This window comes from Cyrtonyx montezumae, unplaced genomic scaffold (genome assembly GCF_038088225.1).
Source record: "Cyrtonyx montezumae isolate F1298 unplaced genomic scaffold, pur_monq_1.0 scaffold_3, whole genome shotgun sequence".
NCBI classification, from domain to species: domain Eukaryota; kingdom Metazoa; phylum Chordata; class Aves; order Galliformes; family Odontophoridae; genus Cyrtonyx; species Cyrtonyx montezumae.
This window is the reverse complement of record NW_027072034.1, coordinates 140,108,450-140,127,907: the sequence shown is the minus strand read 5'-3', so window position 1 is coordinate 140,127,907 and position 19,458 is coordinate 140,108,450. Positions and strand designations below refer to the sequence as shown.

The 19,458-nt window shown below is 38.1% G+C and overlaps 1 protein-coding gene across 2 annotated transcripts in view; it reads left to right on the top strand.

The window, feature by feature from the left end:
- The window catches only part of LOC136052994 (V-type proton ATPase subunit S1-like), a 51,357-nt gene extending 32,387 nt beyond the window's left edge, over positions 1-18,970 (top strand). For both annotated transcript variants that reach the window (XM_065743512.1, XM_065743513.1), the window contains 4 exons: positions 8,680-8,921; positions 9,542-9,595; positions 13,257-13,494; positions 18,152-18,970. In XM_065743512.1, coding sequence (XP_065599584.1) covers positions 8,680-8,921; positions 9,542-9,595; positions 13,257-13,494; positions 18,152-18,361 — 744 coding nt within the window. In that variant the 3' untranslated portion in view covers positions 18,362-18,970. The remainder of the gene's footprint in view (positions 1-8,679; positions 8,922-9,541; positions 9,596-13,256; positions 13,495-18,151) is intronic.
- Positions 18,971-19,458: the final 488 nt, after the last annotated feature.

Here is a 19,458-nt window from a genome sequence, read left to right as displayed (position 1 = left end):
TACTCTGGCATTTGTGGATGTGCTTGTTGGCCTATACGCACAATACATTCCATGCCTCATTTTAAGGCCCTTTAAGTTGAATGATTCTCTCAAGTGCTGCCTCTCAGCACCTTTCCCTCTTCTGGGTTCTGGCAAGTGCGTGGCGAGAACCATGGCTGACTATGGTTCAGGTAGACCAGCTCATTCACCTCTGCACCATATGTAATTGCATAGGCTACCCATGTGCTTGGTAAACATAAGTCAAGAGATCTTATACAGTCCAGTGCTGAAAAAGGACAGACCTGTGAAGAAACACATCTAGACATAAACATACAGAACAACACTGCAGATTGTTTCCACAGGCCACTGAGCTGAGCAGTTATATTGCAGTTCTATTGTCCCTTCTAACCAGCGATCTCAAAATGTCACAACAGGGCTATCAATTATAGAAGAGAGCCTTGTCTCCTACAGTCAGGCTTGTGTTTCCACTTTTCCTTTGTCCCAGCCTCACTTTTGTGAAGAATCCTGGAAGATGAGATGCAGAATGGCAGGTCACAGTCCTTGAGCCTTTTGGGTTGCTGATAGAAGCATATGTGGTTGGGGAAGGAGGCATCAGGTGATAACATGAACCAGTAAGCTTGGTCATATATCCTGCAAGGCACTAAAATGTTGGTAATCATTATTAATAAAAGATTGCCATTGACATAACCTCATTTCTGTGCATTTTTTTTCCCTGGTCTATGAGAATATTAATAAAAATGTGAGAAAGAAGCTAAGAACTCCACTGAGCAAAAGGACATGCTACTCAGGTTTATTCAGATGTCTTGATTAGGCTTACAGCTGCTTTACAAAGGTGCGAAATAGCGTACAATTCACTTTAGTGTGCTAGCATTAGTGGTCTAATGAATTCCTACCAACTGCTGAACTGGAAATGAAAAGGAGAAAGTATAATCTAAGAAGTGGGCCATTTTCTAGAAGTTTCATTTCCCTCTTTTATGGTGAGAAGCCCATTCCATTTTCAGCAATGCAAATTAAACTTGCTTTGGAAACATGATTCCTGCTGTGCATTGTTAAGTGTGGCCACCTTAAGCTCCTTTTGGACCTCCTGCAAATGCCACTAGTTCTGCAGCTTTGTGTTCTACATCTAGATCCAACTGAAGATCCATGCAGTCAGCTGGGATAAAAATGAGATTTTTAAGTAAGGAATTGTCTGCTTTGAAGCATATTTTTAATCTGCCAAATCCTGTTCTTCCATGAGCCAGCCTTCTGCACGGTGCACTTGGATCTTTATACTCTATGTAATTCTTTCTGTATACATATATAGGTGAATACTACAGGCAACTAACACCTTACACTCCACACTTACACCATATATTGTCACAGTTCAGTAATGCATAGATTTTAAATTAGATGATGGCTCTTTTAAAGCGTGTTTCTCTTGTTGCTTGTTACTTAGAACAACTTTTTTATGTTGCATTTTCCTGAGGAGAAGCATCTTACCTGCCTGCTAGCTTGTTCTGTGTATACTGATGAATCTGGTCAGTTTGAAGCTTTTACTTAGGAAAAAACCTGTTGACAGGAAGCATGTCTGAGTAGAAGATCACAGAAGTGATGTAAAGACTTAGATCTTTTAATCCAAAGTGCTTACTCTGGCTTATATGTGTATATGTGGAAATGGATTTTTCTAAACCAGGTTTTTAAAATTTTCCCAAATCTATGCAGTGCACATTTTTACCTGTTTTGTACTGTTGAGAACTCTATTTTAGCTTTACCTCATGCTGTTGGCATTGAAGAGATATAATGTGGAAGGAAAGAACAGTTTAGAAATGTAGTTTTGTTTCTGATAACACCAGCACGTGCAATTACTTGGGATTTGTGCAGTTTTAAGATATGTAAGTTTGACTGTATTAATGTGCAAGTTGTAAAATATCAGGTGATCTAAGTATGAATAGAAATTTCTTATTTGAAAAACTACCTTGAAGTTGTGGTAACCTACTGCCTTCAAAAGAGATATTTAAAGGAGCAGGAAAGGTTCATTCAAATGAGCTTCTGGTAATTCCTGATAAGCTAGGCATCTCTACTGGAAACATTCAGAAGATTCTGAATACAAACAGGTCACCCTACAAACATTCCTGATGGAAAATGCAGTTTAAACATCCTCTGGGTTCAGTTTCAGCACAGAAATTTTATCTCTGTCAGTTCTAGTAATAAGAAATGAATGTCAAAATTAGTTGCAGGTAGGTGAGATAATTTGCAATTGAGTATGAAAAACTGTAGCTACTCCATCAAAGTTTGCATTTGAATTTGAATTTGTCAAATGTTTCTGCTACTCTGAACCAGGTTCTTTCTTTGTTTAGTACTCTGTCTGATTTAATGTCTGTGTAGATGGTGGATAGACATGTATCTTAGGGTTCACACATTGTATTGGTAAGTTATTTCACACAGAATCATACAATTTCAGGGGTTAGAAGGGATGTCTGGAGATTATTGAGCCCTGCCTCCCTGATAAAGCAGGTTCCCTCCAGTAAGTTGCACAGGAAAGTGTCTAGAATATCTCCAGGGTAAAGGAGATATTCCTTTATCCTCTCTGGGCAGCCTGTTCCAGTTCTCTGTCGCATTGATTGTAAGGAAGTTTTTCCACATATTGTTGGTAACTTCTTATGTTCCAGTTCTTGGCTGTTGCTCCTGGTTCTGGCCTCATCCAATTGCCTCTCACATTTTAGATATTTATAAACATTTATCAGATTCCCTCTCAGTATTGTCTTCTTCAGGCTGAACAGCCACAGATCTCTCAGCCTCTCTTTACACAGGAGATGCTTCAGGCTCTTTATCATCTTTTTTGCCCTCTGCTAGGTTCTTTGTAGAATTTCCCTCTCTTTTTTGAACCAAGGAGCCCAGAAAGGGATGCAGTACTCCAGATGTGGCCTCACCCAGAGTAGAGGGGGGAGATTTACCTCCCTTGACCTGCTGGCTGCACCCTTTTTAATGCACCCCTGCATACCATTGGCCTTCTTGGCCAATTCAAACAGTAGAAATACAGAAAAGCAGTAGAAAAAATGCATTGTTCGTTTTGTAGGTAGGAAATTACATCTTAACAATATGGGGCTTCTAACTTTTGTAGTGCGGGAACCCAGGCTTTGAGCATTGTGATGAAAGCCTTCCTCATCATGCTTCCTAATCTATTAGTCATCACAGAATCGCAGAATCACATGTGATGTCTACATCTTTTATGATTTAGGACAGAATAACAGAACCACAGAATAGCTGTGGCTAGTAGTGACCTCTGTGGTCCATCTATTCCAACCCTACTCCATCAGGGACACCCAGAGCAGGTTGTGCAGGACTGTCCTGGCAGCTTTTGAGGATCTCCAGCGAGGAGACCGCACAGCCTTTGAGCAACCTGTGCCAGCACTCCATCTCCCACATGGTACAGAATTGCAGTTAGAACCTCCAGTGTTTGTTTCTGCCTGTTGCCTCTTGTCCTGGCACTACACACTACAGAAAGGGGAATGTCTTTGTCCTCTCTGCACGCTCCCTTCAGGTTTGTATGCACATTGATAACTGCAAGACTTTTCAAGACCGAGCAAGCCCAGCTTTCTCAGTCTTTCTTCACAGGAGAGTTGTTCCAGTTATTTCAGCATCTTTTTCCAGTAACTCCATGTCTCGCTTATACTGGGGAGGGGGTAGAACTGGGTACAGCACTCCAGGTGTGGCCTTAGCACTGCCGAGCAGAAGGGAAGGTATCCCTTCTTTTGATCTGCTGGGAATAATTTGCCTCATGCAGCCCAGGATACCATTGGCCTTCTCTGTGGCAAGGGCCCATTGCTGGGTCATGGTCAGCTTAGTGTTTGCCCCAACTTGCAGCTTCTTTTCTGCTTTCCAGCTGGGCAATTGTCAGTGTGAGCTGGTGCCTGGGGTTGTTCCTTGTCTTGTGCAGGATTTGTTCTTCACTGCGATGATCTTGCTGAGGTTTCAGTCAGACTATTTCTCCAACCTGTCAAATTTCCTCTGGATGGCAGCACAACACACTGGTGTAGGAAGAACCTAAGGTAACATCCAGTCTGCTCAGGAAAAGAAAGAGGGAGAGCTTGAGATTTAAATGGAACACAAAGTTAGACAAATGCAGCAACAAAAGGGAGGTGATATTTTTAAACAGTCCAGAGAGGGAGAAAAAACAGCAACAAAATGGAAATGATAAAATCCTTGAAAAGTTCAAACTCAAAACCAGAGATAACTGGTAACTGCTTGACATTCTGCTTATTTACAGGTCAAAGTACTGTCAGACTATAGGTCTTTGCCAGTGGATCAATGGAATAGGTTTGAGCAAATGATTCTATGATTCCAAAGATATTCTTTCTTCTTGTATGTGATTCTTCTAAACCTGACTCTGGAAATAACGTTGCAGTGATCTTGAATTCTAAGGCTTACCATTACCATGAGCCTGCAGCTCAGATTTTTGATGCAGTATACTTTAGCATAGCTGATGTGTTGGTGGTGCAGGGGCTGGACTAGTGGAGATGTTGCTGCCTGTGTTGAGGCTGTGATGTTACAGCAGTTAAAAAAAAACACAACAAACAACATAGGAAACTGACCTGTTTTCACATGAACAAAAGGACAGTGGAAATTTCAGAAAAAGGACTGGAAATGTGCTGATTCTTGGCTGAGACATGAATACTGAGTGAATTCTGATATGCTACAACCAAACCTCAGCAAGCAGCATTATCTGCCATTGTTGTGAAACCAGCACCACAGCACTCAGCACACAGCAGTTTTCTGGCATCATTTTTAAAAAGGTACATTGTAGGGGAACATTGTAGTGGTCTGTCTTATGTTAAAAAATTATATTAAAAAATTACAATTGTGCATTCAGCTCGGGGTCCTGTCAAAAGCTCTGCTGATAGTACATCAAAGAGTACTAACTGCTCAACAGTGCAGTTCAAGCTGTTGAGACAAATTCTAGTTTAGACACCAAGTATTTATCTCTGGAGTGCTCTGTTCACACGGTCGCAGTGCCTTTCCCTCCTCAGATGTTACACTGAGCTCATGATTCAGGTTTTCATTTGTAAGTGACCCAAAAAGATTTTACATCCCCTCTCATAATGTATTTTGAGCTTTCGTCTTTGTTACGTAGTCTCTAAATATTTTTGGGCTCTTTTCATTTATCAGAATAAGCTAATAATAAGATAATAAGTTATTTTCAGGTTCTTATGCTGCATTTCCTGTATTTTATTTTGTTTTGCTTTTAATGGAAGCTGAAGTTTTATGTAGTTTTCTGATTCCAACAGCTACTTTAATTATATTACAACCACATTGAGAGGAATGATCATTTGCCATCTAAGCATGATATATACAGAGAATGCATCACAGATCACAGTACCAATATGGAGGCAAGGACTGGGATACAAGTCAAAATGTGGAAGAAGTGTAACCTTCTTCCTCATTCCCTCCCCTCCCTGAAAAGACAAAATTGCCTGTCATTTCCTATAGCTGTTACAACACAAGTAGCAACTCCACAGAGATGTGGCTACAGACCTGTAATGTTAGAGTTGAAAAGGAGCAATGGACACCATCCGGACACTTTTTGTATTCTTACTAATGTGCATACTAAAACATAGCAATTAAAAAGTCAAGAGGTAGAAGACTGAAAATAAATAAATAAATAAATAAATAAATGAAAAGCCATAACCATCTGTTGAACTGTTTTCCAAAAATCTCACTTTTGAACTAGCACAAAATGTAGCCTGTTTTCTGTAGTTCATTACCGTTCATAATTTCAGCCAATTAAATTTTATTTCCCAGAATTTTATGTGTTGGTTTTTTTTAATACGTATTTCAATTTTTTTATATACATTCAATTTATATATGTTTGTATTTTCAGCTATATAAAATGTCCCCAAACCTTTTTTCTTGTCCCTTGACACTCTGTTTTGGAACAGCCAACAGAAAGCCAGCAGTGATGACAAAACAAATGAATAATATTGGATCTGTTTGCTTTGAAAAAGATCTGCATGTTTGTGCACCAAAATGTAGCCAGATCGCTGGCTTTCTCCTTTCCAAGAGAGGTGATTACAAAGCAGATTAAATGGAAGTATCTTGTCCACGTTTCTACTGCAGGTTCAGTTAGGAACCATAGTGTTCACTTGTGATCTAAGACAGTGTCAGCTGCAGCCTTTTTTTCCCATCTATCTTGTGTGATCTTGTCTTGTGACTGTTCACTGCAAATCTGAGGTCAGAAATGCCACTGACAAATCCAGACAAACAAGACAGTGACTTGCAATACATATAGTTCAGATTAGGAAAAGTTGAGGAGGGCACCAAATGAAATACAGTGTAATGGTTGAGAACACTGACACTATGGATTGTTTCTAAAAAATCTAATTGACTTACAAAAACCTAGTGTAAATATAATCAGTGTCTCAATGAAGTACCTGGTCATTTATAGCTCAGCATGGAACGTTTGTTATGGGGAAAACAGTTCTAGTTCAGTAAACTCATGTTTGTGCAGCCACAAAAGAAAGCTTATTCTGAAACACAGAGGTGGGGACATCTAGGGAGAGCTCCCCACTCCAAGCTGCAGGGTGCTGTGAGGAGCCATCACCAGCAGTATCTGGGCTGTGTATCTCAGACCCTCTCCTTCCAGCCTCAGGACTGAGCTTCTCTTGAATTGCTGCTTTCTGATTTTGAATGTGCTAAATTGCCTCAGGCACAGGTACCTTATACACTTGCAGGCAGACAGGATGAACATACCTGCTGGTAAGTGCTTGGAGGACATTCCTCCAGAGAGGTGACACTTTCAGGCTCCCGTTTGGTGGTGTTGTGCAGTGCACGTAAGGACTTAGAGGCCTGTACAATCCAAAACTTGCTCTGTTTTCTGTCACAAGTGTGACTGAAACAAAGCCTGCTTTTAGAAGTGTGTCTGCCCAGCTGTGTTGCCTCCCTTCTTCAGCATGGATAAATTGGCTAAAAGAGGTGTAGCCAGGGAAAAGAAATGGATTTCTTTGTCCCTGGCACCCCTACTTTACAGGTAAACACTCTTCTGGTTTATATGCTTTTTCTGACACCAAAGGGAATCTTTATGTGAAAGCTTCATGACAAAGTACTGGCAGCAGAGTAATAAAATAAAGCTGCAGTCTTGTGATGATATCCTAATGGCTTTCTTTTTATTTTAAGATACTTTAAACTAATCCCCAAACTCAGCCCAATCACAGTCTCCAGTGCAGCATTGTTTTCAGCTATTAGCAGGTGGTTTTTAAAGCCCTCTTTAGATGATATGCAGGGCCCACATAGTGAAGTCAATTGTTAGACAGGATATAATTTAGACTTCAGCTCTTCCTCTCAGTTTGAAATAAAATGATTACATTTCAGGAGAGCCTAAGGGAAGATTAAAAGTTTTATATCAAAAGTTGAATATTTTCTTTTGTTGTGCGCTCTCCTTTTAAAGGAAATGGTATTCATTTAAAATAATGCATGTTCTGATGTATTTGAAAAGGCACTGCTCTGCATTAAAAAGAAATTCATAAAGTATGCTTGTATGGGAGAGGAAGATTGCAATCTTCATTTGAGTGTTTAGTTAAAGGTTTTTTTACTTAACCCATTCTGCTTTGTTCCTAGAATGAGATAGCTATCTGCAAAGACACATTGTAAATAACAGATGTCCCACAGTGTTTAGAGGGCGGCAGTTAATGTGCCAGAATCCTTTGAGGGCTCCTCTCCACAGTCAGGTTATAAAGTGATATCGTAGCTTCTCTTCCAGACTGGAAAAAAAATAAAATAAAAGTCCTTGCCTATCTTTAAACTTGTTAGATATGGTTCCAGGCAGTAGATCAACATAATTACTCTTCTGGTAACTCCCATGACACTTCTTGTTTCTTGTATTCTAAAGTTATCCAAGGGCATAGACCACTTGTGGGATGTCAGATTGTAACACTGATGCATGTGTTTAAAAAAAATGACGTAGTACAGGTATGAACAGAGTAAGAAGTGAAGACATGAATGAAAAGATGAAGTTTTTATCCAGTACGACCAGATAGCTTATACTATCAATGGGGCTATTTTTAGCAGAGATTCCCAAGGCACATTTGCAAGAAGGCACTCCCTATTAAAGGAATTTCTGGAAGCTTCCTTGAAGCAAGTATATCTGCAGTGAAGTCTCTTGAAAAAGTTCACCTTCTCAGCCAGTTGAGCACCGGCCTTCTTCCAGAAGTCATCAGAAGAGCCTAAATACAGAACTGCAGTAGTTTAGTAGCCTTCTTTTGTGCTTATTAGAATGAATAGTGTGAAAACTGTTACTGTTATTTAAGAAGCGTGGTCACTGAACTGTCAAGTTGAAACGTTCTCGTGATATTATCAAAGAGGAGATGAAATTATTTCATTCTATTGTTCTGTAATCTAATTAAATATATATTTTTATATGTTAACAGAAGTGGATACTACTATCTCAAGGTAGCACTAGCATAGTTTTATATTCATTTTATATTCAATTGTCTCATATAAGGGATACTCATTTTATTCACTTGACCATGGGAACCAAGTTAACCAAGCCTCCGTGCTGCCGATTAAAAAGGCAGACAATTATAAATACTAAGTTTAACTGCAGATTCAGGAAGGATAGAGGTTCATGGGACAGAATGGTAAAGATCTGTGTTTAGAGGACATCATCTCTGCTAGAGGTTGTGAATTGTTAATGTGTTGTTATTCCAGATTTCTAGAAAAACTGATGTGGTGTGGAAATTAAGACGACAGTTAATGGCTACTGAGGATGAAGACAGTTTATCATATCCACCTTTGAATGTGACCACTGGAAATGATACCTGCATCCTTTTCTATGCTAGTAATTTCAGCCTTGTTGCCAATGGTTCAGTGTTAATAGAATTGACAGATGCGACATTTGTTACCCAGAGCGTGGATATTTCTTCCTCTACGTGCTCAGACACCAACGCAACGTGAGTAGAACAGGACATTTTAAATTTCACATACATATAATTCTGGAAGGTAACAAATAAAGCAATGGAAAGAATAACAATGTAGTTTTCTTCTACTAAAGCATACACAATAAAAAATATTAGATTTAATATTTCTGAAAGAAGATTGAGTCAAGACCACAACAATTTTTCAGATGCTGCCTCTGTATCTACTGCTTTCTTTCTTCTGTATTATTTTTTGTTCATTGCTTGTTTATGTTTGGTCCAAATGGGTTTCTTTCTGCCTGATCTTGACATCACAGAGATCTCCACTAGCACTAATGAGATGATTGTTTCATTGTAAAATTCCCTAGAAGTGCAATATTGCCAGTTGGTAGGTGATACTTCAGCTGGAAATACATTAATGAAACATGATCTCTGCTTTTATTTGTTTTGAAGCACCTGCTCTTAGTTAAAAAAAGAAAAAAAAGACTGTAGAAATATTTTGTCATATTTTTCTGTGTGCTTTTTGTACTGTGAACCTTTTCTACATGACTTTTGTAATTGCCTATTGATTTAGAATATTCCTTCTGATTGAAATGTCACAGTGATTTAATTAAAGCTGTCTACTCTAACATTAAAAATCTTTTTCTTACTCTTAGACTGTCATTAAAATACACAAAGCCAGTGAATGGAATCAACAGCCTAGAGATAAGGTAACTTATGATTTATTCTTAAATAAATCTTTGTGATGTACAAAGTCCATTTGTAAATTAAGACAAAGAAAAAAAGAGGTGAAAAGGTTTATAAAATCACAGTTTTGTTTTTTACCGCTGAGGAGTTACCATGCTGTAGAGAATATATAAGCATGCTAAGCTAATGTTCTGAAAAATAGTTAGACAAACAACCTAATTCTGCAAGGTAGAGACTTATTAAACATCTTATTTTGCTGGTAGGATCAGAACAGGATTTCCCATCTTAGGGAAATCAAACTTTAATTTGGAAATAGTTCTAGGAGCTGAAGTCTGTTTGCCTTGCCAAACTAGTGTTTCATCCTGATATGGATTACCAGTATACTCTGTTGGACTTAGCTTGTGGCTAATGAGGGCTGCAAAAACTGATAATGTTTCTGCTCTGTGGATGATAGCAAAAGAAGGCTTCTTCTACCATATGAGTAAGGAAGAGAAAATAAGGAAACAGGAAGGCTTGGGATGAAAACTTGAAGAGAAAACATGCTGCTTTTGGTCTCACTGGTGGACTCCAGGATAGCATCTGTACTGCTGTGAGGATTGCCATGCAGCTATTGGTCCACAAACCTCAGTTCTTTCCTCAGAAGCAAGAGCAGCACTTAAATATTTTCCGTAAGCTCTGTCAAAGACAATATGTCCTGTTCTTTTCAGTTCAGTTTATCTCCTGCTTAAAGTGACAGTCATGCCATTTTAGGTCTCTACTAGCTCCCATAATACAATATTGCATGGTATATAATGCATACTTAACAGAACCAGAACAGTCCATTGATGTTTTCATGACTCAGGAAGACTTTCTTTGCTCATCCCAGCATGTCAGTTCTGAAAAACTAAAACCCCACAGAGATACATTATAACTTCTGTTTTCCCCTTCTGGTTCATTTCAATTACATTTGTTGCTGAACATGGCTTCTTAGTAAGATTTCATTCTACCTCAGTAGACGGGACATGAGCAGGGCAAGGAGGTGAGAAGGAACAGAGGACAGTGCCATAACAGCATTATTTTTTCTCTGTAAAGGTCATTTAATAAAATAAAATGACACCAGACAGGACCATGGTCAAATAGCTCAATTTGTTTCTCACTAAGCACAATAAACTCTAACCTCAGCAGCATAAACTCAGTACAGAGCTTGTCCTTACCACCCCAAACCTACTGAGCAGCTAGGCATATCCCACCTTCTACAAGCAGCTGCAGTAACTGCCTCTTCCTATGCAAACATGCCTCCCATTCCCTCTAGCAGGAGCAGTGGTCAGCCTCCTGCACTTCCCATATAAGGGTGAGTTGTTGAGGTTTTCTGGCTGTGCTACTTTTAGAAAAGTGAGCTGATGGTTCAGCAGGAGTAGAAGCAGTGGGCAATAGATTTTGCTGGAAGAAACGCCTCAGCTTTCTCAGCAGCTGATGACACCCAGCTGTTCATGCATCTGTCATCTTCTCTGGAGAAAGGTACCAAATTGAACAGAAGTGCATAGAGCTTCATTTCTCTTTTCCCTGCTTAAATTTCTAAGAACGTGACTGTTCTTGTACAGTGTGTATAAAATGGAATTGCTCCAAGAACTGTGGTGTAAAGTCTGGCTCCTAACAATTGTGCTTCCCTTACAATCTTTGGAACAGTGGTAATTATAGGTAACTTCCTTTTCAGAAACATTTCTTCTTGCTGTAAATAGCCACGTGAGATGGTGATCAGTAACAAGTAGTGACAGAGTTCACAGGGTTATTCTCCACAAAGGGAGTCAGCCAAGAACTGTTTGTGCCACAATACTTCAAGAGTATAGTGGCTTTATGAAAGTTTTGCTTCCTTCATTGGCTCTAATGTTCAGTGTGAACACAGTATTTCCTGCTAAAGAAAAGATACAAAGCCTTCTAAAACTTGTTTGTTAACATGGTGTGTTTCTGAGGAATTTCCTTCTTTTCACTTCCTTGCCTTCTTAGCAAAGGTACAGAGCACACTCAGCATTTGTGGTTGGCACATGCATTTAAGGATGTTTATGTGTATATTATGTATTTATGTATATTTATGAATGGCCATGTCTTTAGGTTGAAGAAGTTCAGTTCATGCCTGCAACTGAAAATTCAGTTCGGATTGTGCTATATATCAGGAAAAGATTCTCACAATTAGTATCTATGCTAATACATTTATAATTTTTGTACCTTTGTCATTATAACAATAGGATAATTTTCCATATATACTTGTATACTAGTTGGAGTTCAAAGGATATGTTCTTTTTTCACTGGTGTTTATCTCTGAATATAGTGTGGAAGGAGCAGTTTAAGTTCAAGACATAAGGAATGACAAAGAACAAAACATCCTTTTCTCACATGAATGACACTTTCAGTTCTATGATTTCTTCTGAGAATTTCAAAACTCCTCAAGATTATGAAATTATATGAAACAAAAGCCACAGATCGTTAAAAAAACAACAACAAACCAACAACACAATAAAACAACTCAATGTAGTAATTTTTTATTTTACTCCGAAGCAACATTGATTGCATTGAGTTTAAACTTTAAGTTGAATGGGTGATATGCTACTGAAAGCAACTGATTTAAACAGTCAGTAGTCAACTACTACTCTATATTGTGCTGCATTTATAAGTGACTGCTTCTTTTTCAAACCTGTCGTAATTGCATCTGAGTATCGCCCCAGATTTTAAAGTCAACACATAGTGATGCCCATGGTGGGGTGGATAGACATTAGAATATTTCATTTAATATCTAGTCTGACTTATTAAAAAGTGGATTTCTCTTATGAAGTCCTTGTGGTTATCAGTAAGCAGAAAAAAATCCTTAGCAAACAGTAGAGAGAGAAATATGCAAAACAAGTGGGGCTAAGTATTAAGCAATATACAATAAGGAGAAAAGTTTATAATTTCCTGAAGAGATAAGTTGATTACCTAAAAGAAACTGGGTAAAAATGGAAAACATTAGAACACAGTCCTGATATATATATATGTAAGAATTTACTTCTGTATATTCTAAATTATTTCTCTTGTAGAACATTTGGGAGATGTTCATACTGCAGTGGTAGTAACACTTATATTATATCCCATGCTTATTAAGCTACCAGAAACTGGTTTTTGCAAAAGGAGAAAATACTCATTTGTGGATGAACAACTACAAATTAGGAAAGTAGGCATGACAACCCTTCCTCTCATCTAGTGAGAGGAAACTTGTCTTTTACCATAAATTCAGGCATTTGCAAAGGTAGATTGCCATTTAAGCATCTGAATCAAGGAAGAATTACAACAAATCAAAATTGTTATCTAGGCTGTAGCAGTTTTTTTCAGAAAATCCCATAAATTGTTTATTGAGAGCTACTATAGTCCTACTGACAGTGTCTTAAGTTCTTCTCCACTGATTATAAACTGTTGGTAACTGATGAGTTGCTGCATTAGCATAGGCCCTTGAAGAATGAAATCACATTTGCTTGCTCCTTGCCTGCCACAGCTTGTGAGATGAAACCCCAAGAAGCAGTAGAAATGTTCACAAAGGCTGTTCACTTATGAACAGTCCTAATGACATGAGAGGCCAGCTGTGATGTACTTTTATTTGCCACCAGTGCTTTATTAAATGAGTGTTAATTTTTTCCTTCTTACATTTGGACTTCTTTTTTATTCTGTTGTCTTTTCTAGGTTTATAATGACCAATATGTTCTATGGAGGCTCAGCTAGAAATTGGTTCACTTTGGATTCAGTTGAGATTGTACAAGATGAAGAAAAACTTGCTAAGTATAATGTATCTGTCATCTCTGCTCCTGCAGAGTACTCATTTCATTGTCAGCTGGTGGGAACAAGTAGTCTCTATCCATCAAGGCTGATTCCATCCAACACTGAAGCAATCAACTGGAATGTTTTCATTTCCAGGTTCCAAGTGAGTACGGGTTGCTATTTCAGAGATAATTCCAAGAACTATTACTTGCTATTGTAGGTGCCAAACGACACAAATTCATAATGCCCTTACTTTCAATTCAACCTGAGGAAAAATGTAAAAGAAAATCTGTTCCCCCTTGGTGAGCTATTCAAAAAAGGGGTAAAAGAGACTGCAGTTGCTGAACAGTAAGAACGTGGAAGCACAGCTGTGAAAAACAAAAACTCCAAAGTTGTCCACAGAAAAGAAAAACCAATAAAACCAAATGTGCTTAATCAGGCAAAGAATGACTAAGTCTCCATGCCTGTTTAATGACTTGGGCAGCTGTTGGAAACGTAGACCTCTTAGGTGGGTGGCTTTACGCTGCTTACTTTGTTTTTATTTGATTTCTTTGCACTTTGTTTACCTAGAAAAGTACAGCTTAGTGTGCTTACAGCTTTCAATGACATAGATAGTCTGAGCTCCTACAGACTGAAACAATGCCCAGTAGAATTAAATGTAATGGAAGGTTGGAAGGTTTGCCATGGATTTCAATCAGGAGAAATACTAAGTACCACATGGCCGAGAAGGATAGCATTTTGCTGCCTTTTGTGGTTGTTTTGTTTTTTGAATGAATGAATGAATGAATGAAATACAGATCTTCCCTATTTTTTTGTAGATGTAGATGACTGATGATCATTGTGGGCACTGATTTTCACTTAGGAGAGGCACATCAGTGAACTGGACTCTTTGTCAAAGATGAGCTAATCTCATAACTGAATACAAATAACTAATATAGTCATATTAGTGATATCATTATAAAAAAATCTCAGTGATCTGAATCGCATTTGACATTTCAGTTTGAACATTGAAATATCAAAAGAATAGTGAATAAAAAGAATAGGCAGTGAGATTTACTTTCCCCCTACTATCCAGAGCTACTTAGTTCTATTGCAGATTCAGATTCTAAAAGAAGATGGAATGCAAATTTAATATCGTTAGTCATTATTCAGTCACACAAAAACACTAGACCTAAGTATCTCTGGCAGCCTTCCTTCTGAATCATTGGATTTATCTTTTCCTTTGCAAGCTCTAAGATTAAGTCCCACAGTTTTTGAGAAGCAATACAGCAGTACACACCAGTGTTGTGAAGGTTCCTCTTGATGGTAGCGCTTATGGAAAGGATTGAAAATGTCTGAGTCTATGCAACTGGACCTTGTCTACTCAAGTCTTTGAAGTGCAAAGTGTAGACTTTTGACTAGTCTGTGAGAATATGCGGGCTATGAAAATGCAAGGGGTCCACGTACAACAACAACCTATCTTTTCCTAGGTCTTCTAGATCAATAGCTACCACTACATTCTCAAAGCCTACTGAGAGCTCTTTAGCAGGCATCCTTTAGCAGGATCTTTAAGAGGATCCTTAAGAGGATCTTTAGCAGGCATCCTTTCAGCCTAGTCTTAATGAGAGGAGAAGTAGTAGGTTACCCATCTTTACTGCTTTGGAGCAACAGCTGCTTCCACTCTTCAGGCAACAGAACTTTCCTTTGGAGAAAGGCCTTTTTCTCTAATAAGAAATGTGAAAAACATCCTGAAAAGTCTTTCTTAGGTGTGAAAAATAGCCTGAAAAGTCTTAATCTGAAAATTTCTGTTGTATGATTCTCTGTAAAACCAGAAAGTCGCCATTTTTGACCACTTTATAAGTTCTGTCTATACTAGATCACACCTTTCCAGTTATTGTCCACTGATACGTAAAGAAGGCTGAGTGGTGCCACTATTGGTCTTTTGTCCAAGAATGAGATTTGCTAACTCCCAAGCTGCGTTGCAAGATGAAAAAAGTACATGGGATGTGCTTAGTGATTGCAGCCAGCACAAAATCTGCTTGCTGACACTGATGAACATGGTTTTCATGTCAGTGTTGTGCAGTGAATCAGAAACCAGGACCCAGTGCCAATCTAGCTGGTACAATTACACTTTACTTCTTTGGACAGTCAAAATAGTATCACCATATTAAAGAGGTTGTGGCACCTGCACAGTGAAGGCTTCCATAGTATGTTCCAGGACAAGAGTGAAATGATAACAAAAACTGCCAAAAACTTCAAAGCTACTAATTTTAGGATTCTTTGTGGCTGAAATATTACTAAGTTCAAAAATTAGATGTCCAGTATACATTTAAGATCAACAGAAAAGAGATTTTACTTGAAGGCTTTGTCAAGGGTCAAATGATGAGGAGACAGTTCAGGAAAAATAATTTAAAACATGTATGGTAAATACTTGCTAGTATGGACAAGACAAATAATTCTAGTCCAAACTGTAAAATTAAAACTTCCACAGGAAGTGAGGCTTTTATCCTGTATTTTGCATTCATAAAAATTAGAGAAATTTGAGTATTTTTAACTTCTTTGTGGTAGAAATGCTGCTAGTAATCACATTTTTATCTCCTAGCTGCTATGTAACACCCCCACAGAAATGATAAACCTTCAGAAAAGCAATAGAAGAATCCCACGTGTAATTCTTCTTGAGCATAGAGATCACATTTTAAGAATGTACAATTAAAGCTTTCATCTCAGAGGTTCAATAAGCATAATCATTCTTAAAAAAAAGCACCAAAAAACCCACCACCAATAGGATCGACAAAATGAAGTATTTCTGGCACTAAACTAGAAGTGGTAATGCCTTGCTAAAGCAAATATAGGTTCTAACTGCTTCAGAGATTTCCTGTAAATGCAGTAATAAGAATGCATTGTTTTTCTGAATTTCAATCTTTTTTACCAAAGGAGCATAAACCATCACCTGCTTTTTATTGTAAATAAGTCATTCAGATTTTATTTCATGACTGCTAGTTACATTCTCATCTGTTGTCAAAGCAGTGGCTTATTAAGAAAGGCTTCGGTAATCACCTGTATTCTCTGAAACTGTGCAGGTATCCAACCCAAAAGCTTATTGTCAGTAATCCTGCTTTAATCAGAACTCTGACTGCCAATAGTGAAAGCATTTAGGATTTGCAAGTAGCAGCAGAGATCTTACTCAGAAAGATTCTTCTAAGAGGTCCAAAAAATCTCATGATGCTAAAATTATCTTCACCTCCACGTTGCCTTACTTCTGCATATGATAAGAACTTTACTAACCAGCATCCCAGAATGTATGGGCATTGCTTTTAACACATATCACATGCACATTAACTTCAGTTGTCTGAACCACGACTGAACTCAAACTCATAATTCTTACTGATGTAGCATTATCTGCAAACCACAGACAAATTTCTTTTGTTTGTGCAGCGTCTTTCCCAGGAAGTGCAAAATTGATTATTAACACAAAGTGTTTATGTTAGTTTATCTTAAAGCGTAGAGTAATCGTGGAATGGGAACACAGAAATTAAAAATCCATGACCTCCTTTTCCTTCATTTTCTTCCACAAGTTAGTTTCCCTTCCTTCTGAAGGAGTAGGTGCTTTTGTCATTATGTGCCTGTTTGTACACAGCAGATTGTCTTCCCCTTCATAGCTTTCAAATCCTTTAACTGGCTTTAGCAAAAGTTTAAGAATGGTATCAGTCTTAAAGGCATTCAGTTTGTTCTTACTTTTTGCAAAATATGGAGATCTATCAGAATAGATAGATAATAGATCACTAAATTAGTTGATTTTCCTGAAGCAAATTATAACAGCATGAGCTCAACCAGTAGCAGATCTCAAGAAACCAGTCACAGGAGAAATATTGCAGGTTTCCCTAAGCTCATGGAAGCTTTATCATAGAATCACAGTATTATAAAATGGCTTAGGTTGGAAGGAACCTTGAAGATATCTCATTCCAACCCCCTACTGTGGTTAAGGTTGCCACTGTTACATCAGGCTGCCCAGGGCCTCAATCCGTGGGTACTCTGGCAACTTTTTCAGTGCCCCACAAACCTGAGTAAAAAATTTCCTTCTAATATCCAATCTAAATCTCTCTTTCTAGCATCCCTTCTTTCTGTTGTATCAGCTGCACCACTCTGCTCTCAAACTTGCTGAGGGTGCATTCTATCCCACTGTCTGTGTCACTGATAAAGACGTTGAAGAGCACCGGTCCTAAGATAGACCCATTTGGAGCACCACTTGCCACCAGCCTCCACCTAGGCATATTGCTGTTGACCACAACCTTCTGGCTGCAACCATCCAACCAATTATTTTTCTACTAAATAGTCCAGCCTTCAAGTCCATATTTCTCCAGTTTAGAGATAAGGATATGGTGTGGGACCATGTCAGAGGCCTTGCAGAAGTCCAGACAGACAAATATTACGTATCATTAAATGCGTTTTGAAGTAGGCTTCAGAAGTTCTCCTCATCTAAGAGGCATGACTTAAAAATATGAAGGTATTTTGACAAATCGTATCATCTGGGGAGCCTTACCTCACATGCCTTTGAAATTCCTGATTCTGAAGTAGTCACTGAGCTATGTTGATCACACATCCTATTTAGATCTCCTTTTAAAACTAACACACATTTCTGAAGTGGGAATGCAACCCCCCTCCTGCCAAACATACAACTTCTGCATCCTAGATTTTTGAGTGGAAAGGAGACTTCAGAAATTATTGTGCAAAGGATTTGTTCTCACTCTTTTTTAATGGGCTGAGTGAGAATGACATACATTCTGAAAGTAAGGTCTAAACTTCACATTTAATTTCACTCATCTGTCTTTCTTCATTCTCAGATTCAAGGATTCAACGTGGAAAATGGCCAGTTTTCTTATGCCAGTGACTGTACAGGTTTCTTCAGTCCTGTAATCTGGATGAGCTTGGTGACATCTGTAATTTTACTGTGGATCCTGGCCTATGGAGTCCATATGATCATGCAGCTCACAACGAACAGCAGATTTGATGATCCCAAAGGTCCAGCACTGTCAGTTCCTCAGACAGAATAGCCAGGGATTTATTTAATAATGCTTCAGGATTTCCTGGGTTGATATTTATGATTTTTATAAGCCTTCTACTTTATGACATATGCAACCTAAAAAGATGTCAGCGTGGAAAAGGATAATCAAATGATATATTAAAAGGATACTTATGGTTAGCAATAATAATAATAATTCTACTTGTTATTAACTTTCATTTTTTAATAATGTTCATTATTAAGGTCTAAGGTGAGGTTGTCAAGATTATTACTCTAGCTATTACAAAGACCAGACCAAGCTGCCTTAAGATTAAATATTTTCATCAAAGAAAGTCTATCACAACAGAAATGAGAAGGATTTATAAATAACTAATTCAATAAGAAACAGAACGTACTGTCATACCAAGTATCATTCAGTGTGCCAATGCAGACAGAGATAACATAATTTTCTTAGCATTCCTCCTTTGCCAGGTATCTTTGGAGTAGTTTTGAAGGTTGTACAAAAAAGCAGAAAAAAACATAGTGGCACTGTACTGTTGATGTCTGAATGTATTTAGGGTCATCTCACTGCTTCCAGAAGCCTGATGGACCTCAGTGTGATTCATTCTTTTGCAATTAATAAAGATACTACAACCTCTCACTGGGCAATCTGTCTGTGGTGGGAACTGCTAAATATTATGGGGCAGTAAATGGTGAAAAAAAGTAAAATAGTATATTTATTATTTTGTTAACAATGTATTTTAAAGACTGCACATGTTCTGTTAGTAGATAAAGAACAAAAGGATACACTAACAAAGTTATATTTGTCACATGAGAAAAACAATTTCTTTTATCTTGGTCCATCTCAAAGGACAGTGGTTAAGAGGGGAGAGAGTTAGAATCACTTGTTTTACTAAACCAGTAATAGTTTATACTCATCATTCCTGGATGCTGCATTTTTGCTTTGAAGCCAAAGAAGTAAGTTAAATGCTATCTGAAGCTATTCCTTCTAAATCATTCAGTCCTGACTTGGAAGACAAAAAGGAAACAGAATCACAGAATTGTAGTGGTTGGAAGGGACCTCCAGAGATCATGGAGTCCAACCCCCTGCCAAACCAGCTCCCTAGCCCAGGTTGCACAGGTAGGCAT